The 19,207-nt window shown below is 45.0% G+C and overlaps 1 protein-coding gene across 4 annotated transcripts in view; it reads left to right on the top strand.

Moving 5' to 3' along the window:
- The window catches only part of VPS13D (vacuolar protein sorting 13 homolog D), a 240,245-nt gene that overhangs the window by 81,367 nt on the left and 139,671 nt on the right, over positions 1-19,207 (top strand). The window contains exons 36-44 of one of the 4 annotated variants that reach the window (XM_045777919.2): positions 1,094-1,300; positions 2,496-2,585; positions 5,019-5,159; positions 7,267-7,389; positions 9,753-9,827; positions 13,440-13,542; positions 14,557-14,709; positions 16,788-16,923; positions 18,028-18,075. In XM_045777919.2, coding sequence (XP_045633875.2) covers positions 1,094-1,300; positions 2,496-2,585; positions 5,019-5,159; positions 7,267-7,389; positions 9,753-9,827; positions 13,440-13,542; positions 14,557-14,709; positions 16,788-16,923; positions 18,028-18,075 — 1,076 coding nt within the window. Of the gene's footprint in view, positions 1-1,093; positions 1,301-2,495; positions 2,586-5,018; positions 5,160-7,266; positions 7,390-9,752; positions 9,828-13,436; positions 13,543-14,556; positions 14,710-16,787; positions 16,924-18,027; positions 18,076-19,207 lie in introns of all 4 variants that reach the window. The other 3 variants (XM_045777918.2, XM_045777921.2, XM_045777920.2) reach the window with 3 other exon arrangements.

Raw genomic sequence — 19,207 nt, 5'->3', positions numbered from 1 at the left:
TCACATTAACTATTATTACCTTTTTCTTTCTGGAAAAAAAAAAATGAAGGCGTATCTAGTTATCTTGGATTGCTTAGTTTTGTTTTTACTTAGATGTCACTGTTTGTTAGTTTAATTAACTTAATACCCCTTAGTATTTACATTTTCTATTCTTTTTTCTCTTTAACACATTTCTTTTTAGTTTCTAAGAGCGTTTCCGATTTTTGTTAAATTTTATTTCTTTAGTAACTAAGGCGTCGTTCCATTGGTTACAAAAATGATAACAGCAACTAATGTCAGTAGAGCCTTTGATACGTGCCAGGCTCTGCTCGTAGGAGAATCTTACGTGTACTCATCTGTTTCCTCCTTGTGGCAGCACTGTGAGTGCATGCTGTGGGGCACAGAGACACCAAGTAACTTGCCCAAGATCCAGCATCTTCGAGGTGCTGGAATCAGAAGCCAGGCCACCTTCTTCTAGAGCACGTGCTCTCAACCACTTACCCCTGTGCTGTGTACTGGCCTCTGGTAATTTATAGATATGGGGTTGCTCTGATTTCCTTTCCTTTATAGCTTTAGCAATGTAGTGTTCAGGGGGCTGTTATTTTAACAGTTGAATATTACACACATGCCCTTCTCATTGCTCTTTGTTCTCAAGGAATTCCTGATTGGTTGAGAAGACAAGTGTGTACAGAGTAAGACATTTGGGAACAGTCACAAAGCAGCACACGAGTACCTACAAAACTGCACAGTGAAGGGTACATACTTCCCTACCGAGTGACATCTAGGATTTGGACCCTGTCTTTTCCTGTCCTCTCTTCTCCTCCGACAGATGTGATAGTAGAGGAGGGATGGCTCCTGGAGGCATTTTGAGCCAGATCACGAAGGGCGATGAACTTGAGTGGAAGGTGTGCCAGGGGGCTTCGTTCTAAATTGCCTGGAAGTAGAATTCCTATCATTATGCTAGTTTTTTTCTTCTCGTTTAAGTCTAAGAGTAAGTACATTTGGGAGCAGGGTTCTCTTGGGCTGTCCAGTAGGTCCCTGCAAACATTGCCTCTGAGCTGCTCGAGTAGCTGCGCAAACTGGCTGAACCGATCGCCTTTAAATTTTCCCGCAGGCCAGCTGAAAAAGGCGGCGAGTTGGTTGTTTAAGAATGCCGAACCCCTGAAGTCTCTTTCCCTGCCCGAGCGCGGCCGCGAGAGCCAGGGGCCCGTGGCGGCGCGGCTGATCTCTGGCGTGGAGGTGAAAGCCGAGAGCGTGTGCATCTGCTTCATCGACGACTGCATGGACTGTGACGTCCCCCTGGCCGAGCTCACCTTTTCCCGTGAGTGTGCTCCTGACGTTCAGATTCGTCCTGAAGATTTGCAGTGATGGCCGAGTTACTTGGGGCCCGTCCTTTTTTTTTTTTTTTTTTTTGGTGATATTCACGCTCCCCACTTAGTAGTATGGGTGAAATTGAGATAATGGTTTTACATCTGTTTTTCATTATTTGTATTTTAAAGAAATGTGCCTTTATTTGCCATATGTGGCCTTCAGCCTCTAGTTTGGGAATAATAGACATTGTCATTGATGAAATTTCTGTTGTATTAACAGCTCTACCTGAATAATTCCTCATGTCTCCATTTTGTTTATCTTTTTATGTATCTAAAGACTGCAGGGAGTCCTGTTATTAGAGGTATTTAAAGATAAGCTCTGCACACAGAGTCTTACTAGAATGTTCACCTCCCAGTGTCCTCCGTAGGGCCCTGAGAGCTGTCCTTCAGTAGCAGGGGACGAGGGAACGAGGACCTCCCCCTCAACCGTGTCATCGCAGGCACAGTTAGATGGGGCTTTTGTGGAGAGTACATGAGAATCTCACCACTGGGTTTACTTTCAATTTTCTGCTGTTTTGACCTTGCCAGCCTCTTTTTCCTTCAAGGAAAATTCCGTCCCGGGGATTGAGTTGGCGTTTTTGTGCATGGGAAAGGCTTCCTTTTCCCTGTGCTTCAAGGCCCCACGGGGGCCACGTGATTGAGAGTAACAGCTGGAATTTTGACTGAGTATCCTTTCTGCAGGGAATAATTACTTGTTATTTTTCTATGGTAATCTTAAAATTTTGAGCTAATGTTTGTCAGGACATAACTGCTCTTACCAGTCTGACTTCCGATTTTCAGATAGTCAGGGTGAAATATGTTTTTTATGTTCCTGCAGACTTCAGATACACAGAGACACCTGGGTGCCGGGGCTGGGCTGGGACAGGAAGGAGGCAGAGGAGGCCTTTGCCTCAGGCATGACATTGAAGGGGTGCCAAGAAACTCGGGAATTAAGACAAATAACATTTTAACACAGTGTTTAAAAAAAAAATCAGAATTCATGCAGAAAACCATGGTGAACAAAATATCAAGATTTTGCATGCTTTCCTATGAGGTCATCAGTATCAGCTATGTTTAACATCCGTCTCTTCACTGAGACTTAATCCGAGAAAGAAAGTTCTGGTTGTTTTTGCCCCACTGCTGCTGTAAGGTGTGCTTTTTTTGCAGGTCTGACTTTTCTGCAGCAGGCAAGAGCTAGCCCTGAAGGGTACGCCCACTTTACCCTCTCCGGGGATTATTACAACCGTGCTCTGTCAGGTCAGTACCTAAGCATATGTGGTCGTGGGGTTGAAGAACCACCCTTCAGTGTTTGCCTGGGCCTATTGCTGCATAAAGTTGGCATGAGGGAAAGGGGGTGGGGCCGGGCAGGGAAAGGTGAAACAAAAGTGACTGCCTAGGCACAAAAGGTATGGATTTTTCTTTTTTCTAACATATCTAATATGTTGCAATTGACTTCTTTAAAAAGAAGTTTTCCTAGTTAATTCTTTTTGATGCTGGAGTTTGGCTCATTCTAGAACATGGAATTGCTCAGGAGCAAGGGATCATTTGTCTGGCCCCGGAAGAAGCTAAATCTCAAAGGAGATTTCTGCCATAAGCATTTTAAACTTCAAGCATCCTTCCTCCTTGCTGGACCCGTCTCATTAGAGGCATCCTGAGTCAGTGGCCATGTATAACCTGCCGTGCCCTGCTCCCTCAGGCAAAACACAGTTGATCAGAACCTGGATAATACTGCAAAGCTTTCTCAGGTTTCTTTCCTTCCACTGAAAAGATCAAGGTAAGGGCCCCCCCGCACAGACATTCAAGTAGCGTGATAAACCAGGGCTGAGCAGTTTGAGTGTAAAGTTCTTTGCCTTAAGAGAGTTCTTAGTAGGTGTGGGCAAAATAGAGCTGCACAGCCTAAGGCTTAGGCCTCGGAGCGACTGCTCCCTTTGATTTCAGTGCAGAACGAAGCGTTATTAATTGTGCTGCTGCTGATGATGGTTCTAGAGTACGTGTCGCATTTACTTTTGTATGTTAGTTAGCATCTTTCTCTCCATGTTCTGGATTCATTTTCTAAGAGTGGTAGCACTCTGATTTCCTAACTGTTCAGCACGTTTAACTTCAGAATACTGAGCCAAGTCTTACGAGTTGAGAGAGACTCTTGGCATATGGAAGCCATTTTTCTGAGAATCACGTATTTTCCCAGGGCAGATCTTGCTTACTTTTAAAGTTGTGTGAACACATTGAGGTCACTAAGCGCCAAATGGTGCGAGGAGACAAATGTACCTTCTTGATGCTACATATTGGATTGGATTTCTGTTGGTCAATCACCTGATCTGCGGCTGATGGAGTATAGTTAGAAAACTGTTAAAAATGTGCGAGGAGACGAATGTACCTTCTTGATGCTACATATTGGATTGGATTTCTGTTGGTCAATCACCTGATCTGCGGCTGATGGAGTATAGTTAGAAAACTGTTTGAGTCTTTAAAACCACAGGGAGGTACCATCTTTCTTACCCAGCAGACTGGCAAAAATGAAGTGTGACCATACTGTGAGCCACAGAGCTCTAACTTGCCATTAGAATTGTAATTTGGTGCAACGACTTTGGAAAACAATCTTACGTGTAGCAAGGTTGAGTATAAGCATTATACTTCTTCTAGGTCTGTACCCCAGAGGAGCTCTGGCCCATGCGAGCTCAGAAACCAGTTCGAGACCACTTGTGGTGGTGTTCCTCCTCGTAGCTGTAAAACTGTGGCCTCCAGGGAATGTTCCACAAAAGTAGAATGAATACATAGACTGTGGTGTATTCCTAAGTGGATTACATTCATTGGGGAAAATAAATGTGCCGCAGCTACATGGCAGCGATGGGAGTGAATCTCAGAGTCATGCTGTTGGGCAAAAATAGAAACTCGCAGAAGGACGCGTATGGCTGGATTCCATTTATGTAAAGATCCCCAGTAGGACAAACTCACCAGTATGTTCTGAAGAAATGCATGTGTATGTGCTAAAACAATAAGGAAGAGCAAGGAAATGGTTAAAGCTCCAAACTAATGTTTACTTGGAGTCGGGTGGGAGAGGGCTGGTGGGAAGGGGGGCTGACTCGAGAGAGTGGCACTCAGGGGCTTCAAAGGGACTTACACTTTTCTGTTCCTTAAGCTGCATAGTGGCTACATGAGTGCTTGTAGTAATTTTATTCTTTAAACCATACTTAGAAGTTGTTTTGTTTTCATACCTTCAGTACATATGACATTTTAAGATTAGAAATTTGAAAAACTTAAGTTAATTATGCTATACCTATTTATTCCAGCAGTGGATTCTTGATGTAAGCAGGAGACTCAGACTTAAGGGTTTTTTTCAGCCACCGGTAGTACTTTTCCATCCTGAGTCTGAGACTCCTTTTTCCATCTTGAGTAGATCAAGAGCAGGTGCTGCCTACTCTTTAAGAGAGAAGGCACATATACTCTTGCCCTTCCTCCCACCTCTGGACGGCCATGCGGGGCGCGTATCTGTGCTTCCGCTCATGTCCTCTAGACAGCACAGACATCTGTAGGGTGACCTGGAGCTGAAGATGGTGCTTTCACTGTGAAATCACATTGGAAATAGAAAACTGTTAAGCTATAGTTTGTCCTTGCTGAGCGTTTGTGAATAGTGTTCCCCTATAAACTCTTGATATCTGCTTAACAGATGTCTTATTTCCTGTGTTCTTTTAGGCTGGGAGCCATTTATTGAACCATGGCCATGCTCTGTATCCTGGCAACAACAGGCAGCGAGTCGTCTCCATCCTCCTCGACTGAAGCTGGAAGCCAAGGCCAAACCCCGTTTGGATATCAACATCACCTCTGTGCTAATTGGTGAGTGGAAAGTTGTCTCTAGAAGATCGGTACCTTTCTGTGCATAAGTCCCTTGTTTAGGAGACTGTTAATCCTGGTTTAGCAAATACCTAGGCCCACACTGGACATCACTTATTCACCATGGCTGCCTTCCTGATAAACTTTAACCTAGCCTCATGGTTCTTTTCAGCCCTTTGTGCCAGAGTTGGCATCGCATATTAATGCTATCAGTGATCAAGCAAGAGCTCAGACTGTTTGGGAAACATAACTCTCTCTCTGTTTGGGATGAACTCTCTCCCTGATGGTGCTTGGTCACAGGTTTTTTTTTTAAATGTCCTAGGAGTGAGTTTAGATTCACTACTTTCAGGCTACTCACGCAGAATAGTTCTTAAAAGGTATAGTTTTGACCTTGTCTTTATAATAGGATAAGTTGCCTGTCCTATGTCCCGTCAAGTTATCATGTTGACCTGACTCTGAAAATCACTGGGTTGAAGGGTTGCCAAGCTAATAACGTGTGTTCTGAGCGTTTCTTTGAAAACATTGAAATATCCGTTCCCTGGTTCAATGTAGTGAGTCAGAAGCACTCTGTGCTTACATTTATGTCATGTAGGAGAAAAGTCACGCTATTGTACAACCAGGTATGACCTACCTTTGCTATGAAAACCCACACTCACCGTTTGGATTATTGATCTGTGTGATCTGATTTTTGGTAATACTGTAGTTATCTGAGTGATAACACTACCGCACATCTGTGAACTTTCTTAGGTGTGTGCGACTGAGGCTTATAGGATATCCATTGGCTTATTCCATGTCAGTTTAAGATGAAGAAAACGTATAGTGAAACGAGACCATAAGTTTATTGATCCCCAAATTTTAAAAACCACTGTTTTACATTGTCAGATTTCATTCATTAAATTTGCCTGGATAATTGCTCTCACGATCCTTCTATATTGTATTATTTTGATCCTCTGTCATTTCTTACATAATGTGTTCATCTGGAAGTTTAGATAAAGTTTAGGATGGCGTTTTAGGAAGCTACGATAAACAAGAACTTACTTCGAACAAAAGAATTTTATTGATATTTCTGATGAGCATCTGTCAATTTAAAAATGTCTTGCAAAAGGCATTCTTGTCTCTGGTAAAGCTCTTGTTTTTTTCACCTCCAATTCCTTATTCCTAATACTGTGTTGAAACCCCGAAATATGACTGTGATCTCTTAGCATTTAAATAAATCTTATATATAGCCAACTATAGGAACTGAAAACCAGAAACCAATAATTTTTGGGTTAAAAATGATCACACCTTAATTAGTAGAAAAGGTCTTTATCCAGGGGTGGGGCATCATAATTATTTTGTTAACCTGCCCTTCCCATAGTATTTCTCCTCTCAAAACAGTAAAACCACTCCTGGAGAATTGTCAGCTAGATTTCAGCCTCCTGAGATTGGTGTTTTTTTTGGTTTGTTTTGTCTTGTTTTGTTTTTTGTTTTTTAACAGCCTCCTCACTGATTTTTCTGTCTTGAAACCCTGTTCCTTCGCATGGCATAGCATACTCTTACAAACTAACTCTCTTTTCTAGACTGCTTTGCTATGTCCCTACCCCAGTATGTTGAGCCAGAGTCACACCAAAGTATTCAGTGTTTCCTAAAAGTACTATGTACTTTCATGTCTTTAAAATCGTTGCATTTGCTGTTCTCTTGGCCTGGAATGTCCCCGCACCCCTAGTCCCATTGGTAGGTAAACTCCTGACCTCTAACCTCTGCTCATTCCTCACGACCCAGAGCAAAGGGCCCCACATCTCTGAAGTTTCCTGTGGATCTTGGTGTGTACTCTCCCACTCTGCCAAAGCAGAATAAACCTTCCCCTGTTCAGTGTTCCTGTAGAATTTTTATGTCTTTGTTTTAGCTCCTTCCACATAATGGTTTTGTGGTGTTGGTTGTTTAGCTAACATTGATTTCTTCCAGTGGAGCATGAGTTCTTCAGGGGACAGGCTTTCTGAGAACCCAGCATAGAGCCTAGCACGCAGTTAAACATTCAGCAAAAGCTTGTTTTGCTGAATAGAAATTATTTGACTTGAACCCTCAACCTTTTCTATTTCCGTACTTAATATCTTTGGGGAATTCTTTCTAGACCAGTATGTAAGTACCAAGGAATCGTGGATGGCGGATTACTGTAAACAGGATAAGGAAATAGATTCGACCACATCAGAAGACTGGATGGGCTCTTCAGTGGATCCTCCATGCTTCGGACAAAGTAAGATTCTCCTCTACAAATGTCTGAGTAAATCACTGTTGGCCAATACAGCAATGTGTCATTGAGAAATCCAAATAGAATCATCATTTTCTGTGAAAAACCTACAGGAAATTCTGACTATCTTCTGTAGTTCTGTTTTAATCTTTGCAGGAGACATTTTTCTGGCACAAAATCCTGAACTTTTAGTATGGGCTCTAATTCCACCTTTGTGGGAGAGAAAAGATCTGCGACATACAATTTTCTAAATTCTGATAACATCGCATATGCGCTGGTGTGCCTGAAACACATCAGGATCAGCCACTGGTCAGTGTGTTTAACTTGGCAAAACTTTTCAGTTGATTGGGACTTTTCGACTGGATTTTAAAAACTATCTTTTCAGTTTTCTAAATCTAGAGGTACAGAGTTTGGATATATTCTTGAAGGGAGGGCAGGCAGGATCCCATATGGAAGAAATTGGTAAAAGGAGGGCTCCGTATTGTTCGTAAAGTAGAAAAGAATTGAATACCCAGCCTTTTGAAGAATGAGCAGTCCGTTTGTTCTCTGTTAACGATGTTTTCTCTCCTTATTTGATGCCTCACCATGGAGCTCTGACTTCCTTAGAGCTGGGGAGGTTGTGGCGGCCAACCGCGTGGCCCTTAGTTGTTCCACAAGCCATTGTCCTCCAAATCCGACTCAGCCCCAACTCTTTCAGTGTGGTTTCTTTGGGGAGTCCTGGCTGGACTTCACATAGCTCATGAATGCTTAAATATTCCATCTGGTCTGCAAACATGTCACGGGAAGATGGATTTTCTTAGTTTGTGAAGTATTTGAACTGGTTCGTCTCTCCTCAGGGTGTAGAAGTGGACTCTCTATGTGCCTTCCACTTCTGGAAGGAGGGACAAGGAAATGTCAGCTGTGTTTGCTCTCTGTATCCGCAGGTTGTTGCTTCTCAGTCTCCAGGTCCTTGCTTAGGAGCCAGGGCTGCTCAGATATCATCAGCTTCAATCCGGGCTCCTCCTGTAACCTTCCCAATTTGTGTGTTAAAGGAGTGTAACAGTCTACCCAGAAGACTCTAAATAATCTTTGTAATATGTAATGTGTCCTGGAGAGTATGTTTCGGCAGTTATTATTCATACAAGGGGATCTTAAATCCAGACTCAGTGTAAACACGAGGAAGGCCTAATCTTCAGGATTCCGATGAAGGATTTTCTTTTGTCTCCACCCCTCCATCTTTTTAAAAAAACACTTTCTCCTCTTTCTTTGTATTAATAAGCTGCCTTTATCTGTGTTAAATGCTGGTGTGAAATTAAAGCTGGATTTTTATTTACTTATAGATTTTTATGGTTCCTTAGGCTTGCAAAAGTCAATCTTTCAAATTAGACAATAAGTGAATATAGCTGCATTTGCAGACTCTTTTCCTATTGGAAGTTCTGGGCAGCACCACGCGTGGCAGATGGGATTGTATCCGTTTAACAGGTCTGCTAAATTAATGGTGGGGAATTTGTCTTGAAAGTCAGTAGACTTGAACCTTGTTGAACCGATCACGTCTTTCAGGTCCTCCTTTTCATGAACATTTAATTACACCCCCCCCCCAAATTTGTGCATTTCATTCAGGCCAGCTTCAAAATGAGACTTCGAAATAGAGATTCTTAAAATAAGTTCAGCCTAAGGGAGCTGCTGATTTCTCACTGTTTCTTTAGCGGGGGAAAGAAAACAGTGGCCTCATTTTTGACCTCATTGTTGGCTTCGTTCAGTAAGGGCTACGATTCTGCAGGTCGACCTGGATGGCATGGCCCCTTATGGAGTTTGTTAGTTTGGTATTCAAAGGACATTTGATGGAAATACCAAATGTAAACGTTAGAAACGTCCGTGTTTAATTTATAATGTAAGTAATACGATGAGGTAACTCCTTAGTGGAGACAGTTTACACTTGGAACGCAGATTGACTCTTTCCCTTGAAATTTCGGGACCCCCGGCACTGCCTTTCCAAATTGGAATGGAGCAACCGCCACCCTAGTCTGTGCTGGTCGGTCTTGGTCACTTTTCCATGCCATTCAAGAGCGTACACACTTTAAGTGAAAAAGCCTCAGAAGACTTGTCATTCTGTTGAAGAGAACGTTGACGATGTTTTCTTTCCCCGGTTGAGAGAAACAGGAGCACGCTACTGTGACACATCCCGCACAGTAAAAGCTAGCCTAAAAATGTCTCGCTCGCTTTGTCACATGCGTTCTTAGCTCTTAGCAGGCACAGAGGGGAGCGATCCTGGAGCTGCATGATGCTTGCTATGTTTGTAATGTACTCTCTCTGTGCTTACGTTTGGAGGTGAGTCTTCTTATTCACTGTATTTATTCTTACCCTCTAATTTTGTCTCTCCTGTCTACCAGGCCTCCCCCTTGTCTACCTTAGAACTAGGAGTACAGCCAGTCTGACTAACCTAGAGCACCAGATCTATGCTAGAGGTACAGTATAGCCAAGCGAGGGCTTGTTTTATTTTCCTGTTTGAAGAACTGCCTTGCACATCAATTTTCTGTGAATGGGAGCTGAATGGGACATCGCAGGTTTGAGCACTAAGAGCACTTCCAGCTGATGAATGCAGTGACACCTGAGGTCGGGAGCAGGCCGAGGTGCTGCGTCTTCCGTCCGCCCTCAGCCCTAACCCTGGGTGGACGGGACATCGGCTCCACGGGGTGTGTGCGGAAGTACCCAGCGTGGGAGGCGATGTGTCATTTTGAAAAGCGAGAAAACAGAGCAAAGCCGTCCTCCTCCATCAGACAGTGCTGCAGATCTTTGTGTATAGAGCCCGCAGTGGACCCTTATTCTTATGGCAATGTAAGGGGCTTCAGGGAGTAGACACTACCATGATCAGGAATCGAGCTAAGAAGAAATTTCCCAGGAAATATTTGCTTAGACACCAACCTTGATTTCTTTAGCTATAAATTGAAGTGCTTCAGAGATAGAAAAGAAAATGTGCCTTATTTCTGTCTCTGACCCTTGAAGTGCATATGATAGAAAACACCGTAAACCTCCAGGAATGGGAATCCCACGATGTTCATTCCTTCAGCTGTTTGGAGGAGTGTGATTTAATCAGCATGATTTATGTCTGTCCTTGGCTAACACCAGGTCCTGCCAGGGTCGTGATATATTTTGTAAAAAAGACCGTGTGAGCTTCCTCTACCAGGAGTTCAGACCAGGGATGTTGATGCATGGGGGCAGTACAGGGGTTTTTCCTGCAGGGTTTTACCGAGATGGAGGTGTAGGGGAGGGTTCACAGAGGAAGCCCACGACTGAATCTTCACTTATTAACGGATTTAGACACTCAGCTTTTCTACATCTGTTATTTAATCTTTCAGGCTAAGCAGCCTGGGCGCCTTACTGATGAGGGAGACGAAATAATTTGCCTTCACGCACATGACCAGCTGGTAGCAGGCCTGGGACTTGAATCTATTTCTTATGATTTACAAACCAGCTCCTTTCCGATAGACTGGACGCTTCTATGGCGTGAAAACGCACACTGTTTCTAAGGGCCACATTGCTCTGTGAAACAAGTCCAGCAGACTAGAAGTTTCCTCAGCCCTGTAAAGCCCACGCTGGACGCGAGGAGCCTTAGGTTCTCTCGGCCTATGAAGGAATGAGGTCTGATCCCTAGAGGCAGATTCTCTGGGACCACCAGGGAATACTGCTGTCTTAGTTGGACTTGGGAACGTTGTCCTCTGGTGCTGTGCCAAAGACAAGTACACAGTTGATTTGGACCCTAGTGTGGGAGGTGTCGGATTTGTCCTCTGGTGTGGGGTTTGTGTTTGTGAGCACTCCGTGTTCGTTACTCTCCGCGAAGCGGGTGTGTGTAGTCAACACAGGAAGCCTGGGGACCTAAGCAGTGTGCCTACCCTGACTGCTTCATTCCAGAGCAGCGTACCTGTGACTGTCTTTATATGGAATTCTAGCACTTTCTTCCGTATTACAGGGTGATCAAAGCCATTTGCCACCTGTTCTTTTTTAATCTAATTTGCAAATGGAAACTTACAGTCTGGCTCCCAGTGGGATATGAAAGCACATCTGGCTTCTTTTCCTCCCGGGTCCTTTATCTGCTGTAATAAAGCAGCTCTCTCCTGCACTCCTGGAGAGGGAGGTGCCTTTCAAGGTGGCACAGTAAGTGCTGTTTACCCGGCAGACTGCTCTTAAATCTTTTACTCCCCCTCTGCTCCTGTCACCAGCCTCACAGCTACTCCTTAATTTTGTACTTGATGTCATTTTTTTTTTTTTTAAAGCCAACCTTGCAAACGAAGTGAGGTCATTGGCATGAGAAATGGGTGTATTCTCACTAGGAGATATTCTAAGAGATTATCATCGGAAGGATGTGGGGTGTCTGTAAAGACGAACCACAGAATTGCAGGGACACACTGTAGACTCTTGGTTTATTCATCGGGTTACTGTTTCTCAGACTCCCTTGAGCCATTGTCCTTACCCAAACAGAACCTGCCTTAGCTTCCACTGCTTGTTTTTGCAGCATTGATAGTACTCACTTCTGAAAACTTTAGAGGACACAAAGAAGAAGGAAAGAAAGTGGTTACTTTGTAAAAGGCAGTGGCAGCTATTGACTTTATGACCCTGGCCCAGGCCTCACTCTGGTGGTGGGAGGAGGCAGGCTCTGTTGGCAAGTGTACCTTCTTGTTTTCCTGGCAGGAAATATGTGGACCGCGAAGGTGCACTTAATTTTGCTCCGGGTTTGCAGTGGACAGGTGCGGTCACCTCGAGGTGTCATTTTCCACCGCTGCAGACCGTTTGGGTCCTGGTCTTTCACAGGCTGTCTTTGTGCTTGAAACCTGGATGGGCAGGAAGATCGGGCCACGCTGTCCTTTGGCGGAGAGCCCATGAGGGGTGAGCACGTGGCTGCCTACTCTGTTTCCTGCCGCCCCCTCCTGCTTTCTCTTAAGTACGACCCACGACCCACCGACCGGTGGCGGAGGCGCAGGCCCCTGGGAAGAGGAGCCAGGCCTCTTCCCTCAGCACTCCGGTCCAGGCCAGAGCAGCGGTGCCGCCAGAAGGATCTCAGGGCAGCCTGGGTGCTGGCAAGCCATTTCTGGCCACATGGACTCTCACTTCTCTGTTTTCTTAGAGTGTTTATAGTCAGGTCTCTGGAATTTGGGTTCTTACGGTTTTGGACGGATCAGTATTTCTTTCCAGTTTCCCTGCTTAGAAGCTATTTTGTGAAGAGAAACCATACTTGATGCTCCTTGTGTAGTCTCCTTTTTTTTTTTTTTTTTAAAGATTTTATTTATTTATTCGACAGAGATAGAGACAGCCAGTGAGAGAGGGAACACAAGCAGGGGGAGTGGGAGAGGAAGAAGCAGGCTCATAGCAGAGGAGCCTGATGTGGGGCTCGATCCCATAACGCCGGGATCACGCCCTGAGCCGAAGGCAGACGCTTAACCGCTGTGCCACCCAGGCGCCCCCCTTGTGTAGTCTCCTTAGTGCCTACCTAATAGCAGATGGTGCTGGCATCCATGGAAAAAAATGAGCTAAAAATTTCATTTAACAATTTTGGGATAGCATATTTCTGACCTTCCAGGGAGGGGGAAAAACTGTTAGTTTAAGAGAATAGAAAAGAATGTTTTTATTTTGTTAAAGTATGTGTAGTATGACTGAAGTATAGCTTTTATAGAAAGGGAATCGTTTTGGACAAAGTTGGAATAAGTATGTGCCGTCTCTTGCTACAGTTTGGGCCGTTCACTGAGAATATATTCCTTGGGACTCGTGGAGGTCCGTTTCTCTCTCTGGATTCCAGCCCGGTTAGGGCCCGGTGCCTTCTCCTGAGTGAAGGCCCACAAGAGCTGTGGGAGGACTGGGGGCTGGGAGTGGTCCCAATCACAGCCAGTCGTTGGGGGGACTGTCACCACATAGCAGGCAGCAGAGGACGCGGAGCTCCCCTGTGTCCCATCGACACACCTATGGTGGCTCCATGTCTGCGGCCGCCACCGTCAGCTCCTTTGCATGAGAGACGGGGCACTGGGGAGGGTGTCTGCTGCACAGACCGAGGCCTGTGCTAACCGCCTTCCTCTGTTTGCCCATAGCAGAGGTGAAGACCCGCAAGCGCCGGCAGCCGTTTGTCCCTTTTGCTCTGAGGAACCACACAGGCTGCACGCTGTGGTTTGCCACTCTGACCACCACGCCCACCAGGTAAGGCCCACCGAGTGCGCCCCGCTGAGCCGTCTCTGCCACCAGAGGCTCCTGAGTACCAGCCCAGCAGTGCGAGGTGTGGGCCCTTTCTGGAAGCTCTTAGGATTGTATTTGAGTCGATAACTCGCTGTCTTGCTGAGATGTATGACGGAGGGGGAACCTGTAGCCGGAGAAGTAGGTCCCGAGGCTGAAATATCTGAGTAATGACCCCGACCCGGGTACACTTTATGTTTAAGGTAAGAGTCAAGCAAATTAAGGATGCGAGTAGGAAGGGGGAAAGGAAAAGCCATCCCATCTTTTCTCCCCAGTCCCCTACCCTTTTAAAAGAAGCTAAATGGGGTGATTAAACCAAACAGCCTGCATTTTTCTTCCACGATGGCTTTGAAAACACCTCCCATTTTACCCTCACCGAGAATTATCTTCCAAACCTAAAACAGTCACCCCAGATGGAAGTGGGTGAAAGTTGGAGAACAAAGGAGAGTTTACCTGGGCCCAGTAAGGATGTTCTCTACCAGCTTCCGGCCTGTGTAGACCTTGGCTCTACCCTCCAAATACATGCTGATCTTTCCTGTTTAGGGAACGAGGTGTGTGAAGTAAATAACAGAATTGGCCAATTCAAAACCACCTTTCTCCTGCCATCACGAAGTATGATAATGCTCCCAAGGAGATGTTTTTTAAAAGCGGTTTAGGTCTGTTACATTCCAGATAGTCACTTAAAAACTACTTCTGCAACTCATGACTGAGTTCACAGGTCCCACTATGTCCTGGGCTCTATCGCTGGAGGGACGTGGCGGTGCAGTGATCGCTTTCAGCTGTTTCTAAAGCTTCGCCGACGCTGGGTCACAAAGATAAACTGCAGTTCCTGACCTTTTAGGTCATCCTGGTAGCCAGGCTCTCTGGGCTGCCTCTGTGGCTCGAGTTCCAGGCGGGTTTCTGCCCCCAGCACCGAGCTCTGGGTGAGAGGGAGTTGAGAGAGAGCGACGGACGAGCTGGTATTGTCTGATTTGGTTCCAGGGCTGCGCTGTCGCACAGTGGGAGTCCAGGGCTCGTTCCAGAAGGGAATGGCACATTTCTTGATGACGCTCACAATGTCAGTGAATGGCGGGAAGTCCTCACGGGTGAAGAGATTCCCTTTGAATTTGAAGCAAGAGGAAAGCTTAGACACAGGTAAAGCATGGTTCATTCTTTTCCTCCCCCCAGAATATACTGTATAAATCTCTGCATTACAAAAGATGGTCCCTAGTGTTCTGCCGTTTCACTTGTCTTTATTAATGATTTAATGTCTCATTTTTAAAAGGTGTTTCGAAAACCAGTGTTTCCTTTTGCTGTCTTGGAAACACACTTCTTTCCCTTAATTATCCCTTTATTTGACGTGAGAGGTGATGGCCGGCGTGTTGTGCATAATTTGTCGAGGCATAGGCAGATGACAGCACTCAAGTTCATTGTCTCCGAGCCTGGTGTTCACGATGCAGTGGTGACTGGGTTTCCTGGGTGTTTTTACTTTTTTTGAATTGTAGTTTGGTTGACACACAGCGTTACATTAGTTTCAGGTGTACAACATAGCAATTGACAACTCTACACTGTCCTGTGCTCGCCACAAGTGTGACTGCCATCTGTCACCATGTGCAACTATTACAGTGCTACCGACTGTATTCCCTGGGCTCTACCTTTTCTCCTCGTGACTTGTTCATCCCATAACTGGAATGACGTGCTGTTCTTAAAAGGTTATCAGAGCATGTTGATGTTGGTTTTAAGATACGTGTGTGCCACATGGCACTTTCAGCGAGCAGGTGGTTTCAGGAAGCAGGGCCAGGAGTGATAAGAAATTCTGATTCTAAGGAGGATAACAGTGACTCATCGAGGGAGACCGTTGGCCCGTGCACTGTTGAAACAGCCAGCCAAAGGATTGGAATAAACATGAAAGAAGGTTCTGTCTGGTTACTGGGAGGGAGGTCATAAAATGTCCTTTTATTTGCAAACATGTTTAAGGGGAAGGGCTACCCAGTGGATAGTGAGTAGGTTAAGATTTTAGCATTTGAGCCTCATATCCATTGTCAAACCGAGCTGAGATCGAAGAACCTGGCCTCAGCCTTCTGTGCTCTTATGCTTCCATGGCGCTTCGAGTCTTTGTGTGCAGACCTGCTCCCGAGTGAAACAGTCTTCCTCGTGCACGGCCTGTACGAGCACACGTTATTCTCTCGCGGCCTGCATTCCGCACTTGTGCTGCCCCCACCACCGCCCCGTGATTGCACGGGGAAAATCGAGTTTACAAAATCACTGTGCCAGGCACATGTACCTGGAAGCCGTGGTAGAATTTCCAGGGACGAGTGGTGAGCGTGTTCCTGTTCCACAAAGTTCCTGGAGAAGCTAATTATAGAACTGCTGGCTTTATTCCTTCATCAGCCCTGCCTCCGTTGTGTCAGAAGGGGTCTGACCTCTCTGTCATTTCCGTTTTAGCGTACATGTCTAGTAACCCATTTCACGTCCCACTGTTCTGCTTGAATTCATCAAAATAAATGCCTCTTCTGGCTTTTCCCTCTTTGGCACACTGTACCCCACTCCCTGCCTCCCTCCCCCTTTCCTGTCAGCCTCAAATCCAGTTCCCCGCTTCAGGCTTCTGGCTTGAATTAGGCAAAATCTAAAATAGAATTAAATGTGCAATTTCCTCCTGTTCCTCCTGTTCTGCCCACTGCCTTCTGCTCCAGTTTCAGCCGCACACTTCAGCCCTGAAACTCCGAGGGCTCCGTCTCTCATAACCTGGCTGTAGTCTTGTACGACCCAAGCCAAACAGCTGAATGTGGTTCTGAGAGAAGTAGGATCTTCAGCAAGGGAACCAAGAAGAAAATGTCATTTTATGCATTTCCGAGAGTATGGTTTTATGATGGAATCGCTGGTACAACAGTTTTACTAGCCCACTGGAATGGTTCTAGCTGACGTCATGACTTTATAGAGGTGGGAGGTGGGTGGGGGAGGGCCTGGGCTTGTGCACAGGATTTGCAAAGTTTGTACAAAGGGAGGGTAAATGCCACTCTTGCTCTGGCTTTACACATCTTGCACGTTTATTTTAAGTATAACACCCAGTTAAAATATTCTCCTGATTTTTCTTGCATTAGGTAATCACCAAAAGGCTTAGCCAACTGGGTTTTTATGTCGTTATATAGTAAATCAGATTTGACTCTTTGCTTCTACTTTCCTTCCCTTTTTAAGATCGTGCTTAACGTCCTTTCCCATGTTCTGCCTGATAGACACACCCACGACCTCCGGATTCATCAGCTGCAAGTGCGAGTGAATGGCTGGGAGCAAGTGAGCCCGGTGTCTGTGGACAAAGTTGGGACATTTTTCCGCTATGCAGCACCGGATAAGAATTCATCTTCCTCTACGGTGTGTGGCTGTTGAATGGGGGTTTAGGGGCACGATCGTGCCCCGGTCAATGCCCTTACAGCCAGATAGTCAGACACTTCAGCCTTATAACCTTGCTCTAGTGAAATTTTCTTGTTCCTCATTTCTCCTAGCTCTAGGAAGACCACAGAAGATTATTTGGGGTCAGTCATAGGCATTCGTAGTCAATATGTAGATAAGCCACCAATGGTTAATTTCGGTAGAAAAACAAGATCTAAACTTAGCATTAATACATACTACCTCACCTGCGCAGACCCATTTCCTGTTCATTTGGCCAAATGTATATTGGCTCTGTTTCCACATATTGTTATGCTTCCTTTTTATAGGATCTTCTTTACATTTCTTGTAATGCTGTTCCTCAGTCCTTCTAGGTCTGTGTCTCCAAATTCTCCTTTCTGGCGTAAAGACCGATGTCCACTGTTACTCATTTTCTGATCACACATCCTTTCACACATCCTCTCCCTAACGTTACCCCAGCTTGCAGTGTTAGGGATTGGAAGGCCAGCCTGGGGAGTGACGCAGGTGGCCTCCCTGTCTGGAACGTGCAAGTGGAGGCTGGCATCATGACTGATGTAGCCGCCATGGGTACTCTTGCCCAGCACTCAGTCATACTTTGTAGCATAACTGCCTTCCTTTCTGGGGAGCCAGTGATGAGTAGGAAAGTGCAGATTTGCAAAGACATCCTAGCTTTCCTTTTGCTCCCTTTATTCATGAAAAATATTCTCAGAGAACACTGTTCTTTCTACTTCTTCTCATGTGCCCCAAGTTTCTTAGAAAAGGAAACTTTCTGGATTACATTCCTGCCTAAATTTACATCTAGTCATGAAAGGACTAATTCCCCCAGAGATACCTTTCTGTTGTATTGATGTGATCTGGAGAAATTCTGTGTATGTGGAATGGTTGAAAAATAAGTATTACTTTTCCCATATTCTCTAAGATAAGATGTTTTCTCTTCATGGCAGACCATACTTTACAAAGATTATTTATAAATCCCACCCTTTCAAGCAAATTACATTGTCGTTGAATTTAATGATGCCTGTAATCTTAGGTCTGTGCTGACTCTCTGACTTCTGGACTCTTTCTTAGATTGGCAGCCCAAGCAGCAGAATGAATATTATTCATCCCCAGGTTTACGTGAGTATGGTCTTCCCGTGCCACTGAGTATATATACTGCATTTGAACCACACGTAGACGTCCTTGTGATCACAGAGCTTTATGACCTCTATGTGACTGGAATTAATCTTTGTCCTTTCCTGTTAACGATTACCTTCCTTTTAGGAACTTTCAAGGAAATGTTTTCACTAAGTTGGTATGTAAGACCGAGTGTTACGGGGAGGAGGAGAAAATGCAAATGTTGTGGTCCAAGGTTCCCTTCTCCTCTCCCCCCCCCCTTTTTTTTAAGAGAGAGAGAGAGCATGCGTGTGTGGGTGGAGTGGAGAGGGGCAGAGGGAGAGGGAGAGAGAGAATCTTAAGTAGGCTCCATGCCCAGCACAGAGCCCAACACAGGGCTCCATCGCACAACCCTGAGATCATGACCTGAGCCAAAACCAAGAGTTGGACGCTCAACTGACTGAGCCACTTTCTCTTTCCAAGTTAAAATATAAATTAACACTGTATGGCTGGCTATATGCATTCCCTAGGTTTGGTCCCAAGGTCATAAAAGTAAATAAGAATGGAAAATAGTAAGATTTTTTTTTTTTCCATTTGGCTTTTGAAACATCATCAGAAGATGATATTAAAAAACCGTCTTCAGGTTTTCGCTTATAATTTCTTCTCTCTGATGGTAGTAAGTTTTGAAATGTGAGATTTTAGGTAAGCTTGGAGGCAGCAACATCAAAATTTAAAACCATCGTTCTTGGGCGTTGGCTCTGTCAGGGCTTTACTTGGGCTAGGTCAGTGGGAGCTTTGGTGGTGTTTGTGCCCTGGGTCATGTCCCTCTAAAAACCCTCCAGAAAATGACAGTTTGTCTTTTCATTGGGACTTCCTGAAAGTCTTGGTTCAAAACATGGAAGTCTTCATTTTACCGTGCCTTAGGTTGGTTTCCACATACTGTTTCATAAAAAATTTAGTAGTATGAAAAGCTTGGATGCGGTGTCATTTGTTTCTCCAGTAAGAATAGCATTGTCAGTATGTTCTGGACACTCATTCAAAGAATGATAGTTGCAGAAACCTTCTCTTTGGTGTACCTGATGTGGGGTTCGATACTTAAAAAAAAACTCCCCGGCACTTGGTAGTAGAATAAAACGTGTGTTGAATGTGTGAACGA

The sequence above is a fragment of the Ursus americanus genome, chromosome 33 (genome assembly GCF_024610735.1).
Source record: "Ursus americanus isolate L20-20 chromosome 33, mUrsAme1.1.p, whole genome shotgun sequence".
NCBI lineage: Eukaryota > Metazoa > Chordata > Mammalia > Carnivora > Ursidae > Ursus > Ursus americanus.
Note: the sequence above shows the minus strand (reverse complement) of the source record. Positions and strands in the feature narration are given on the sequence as shown.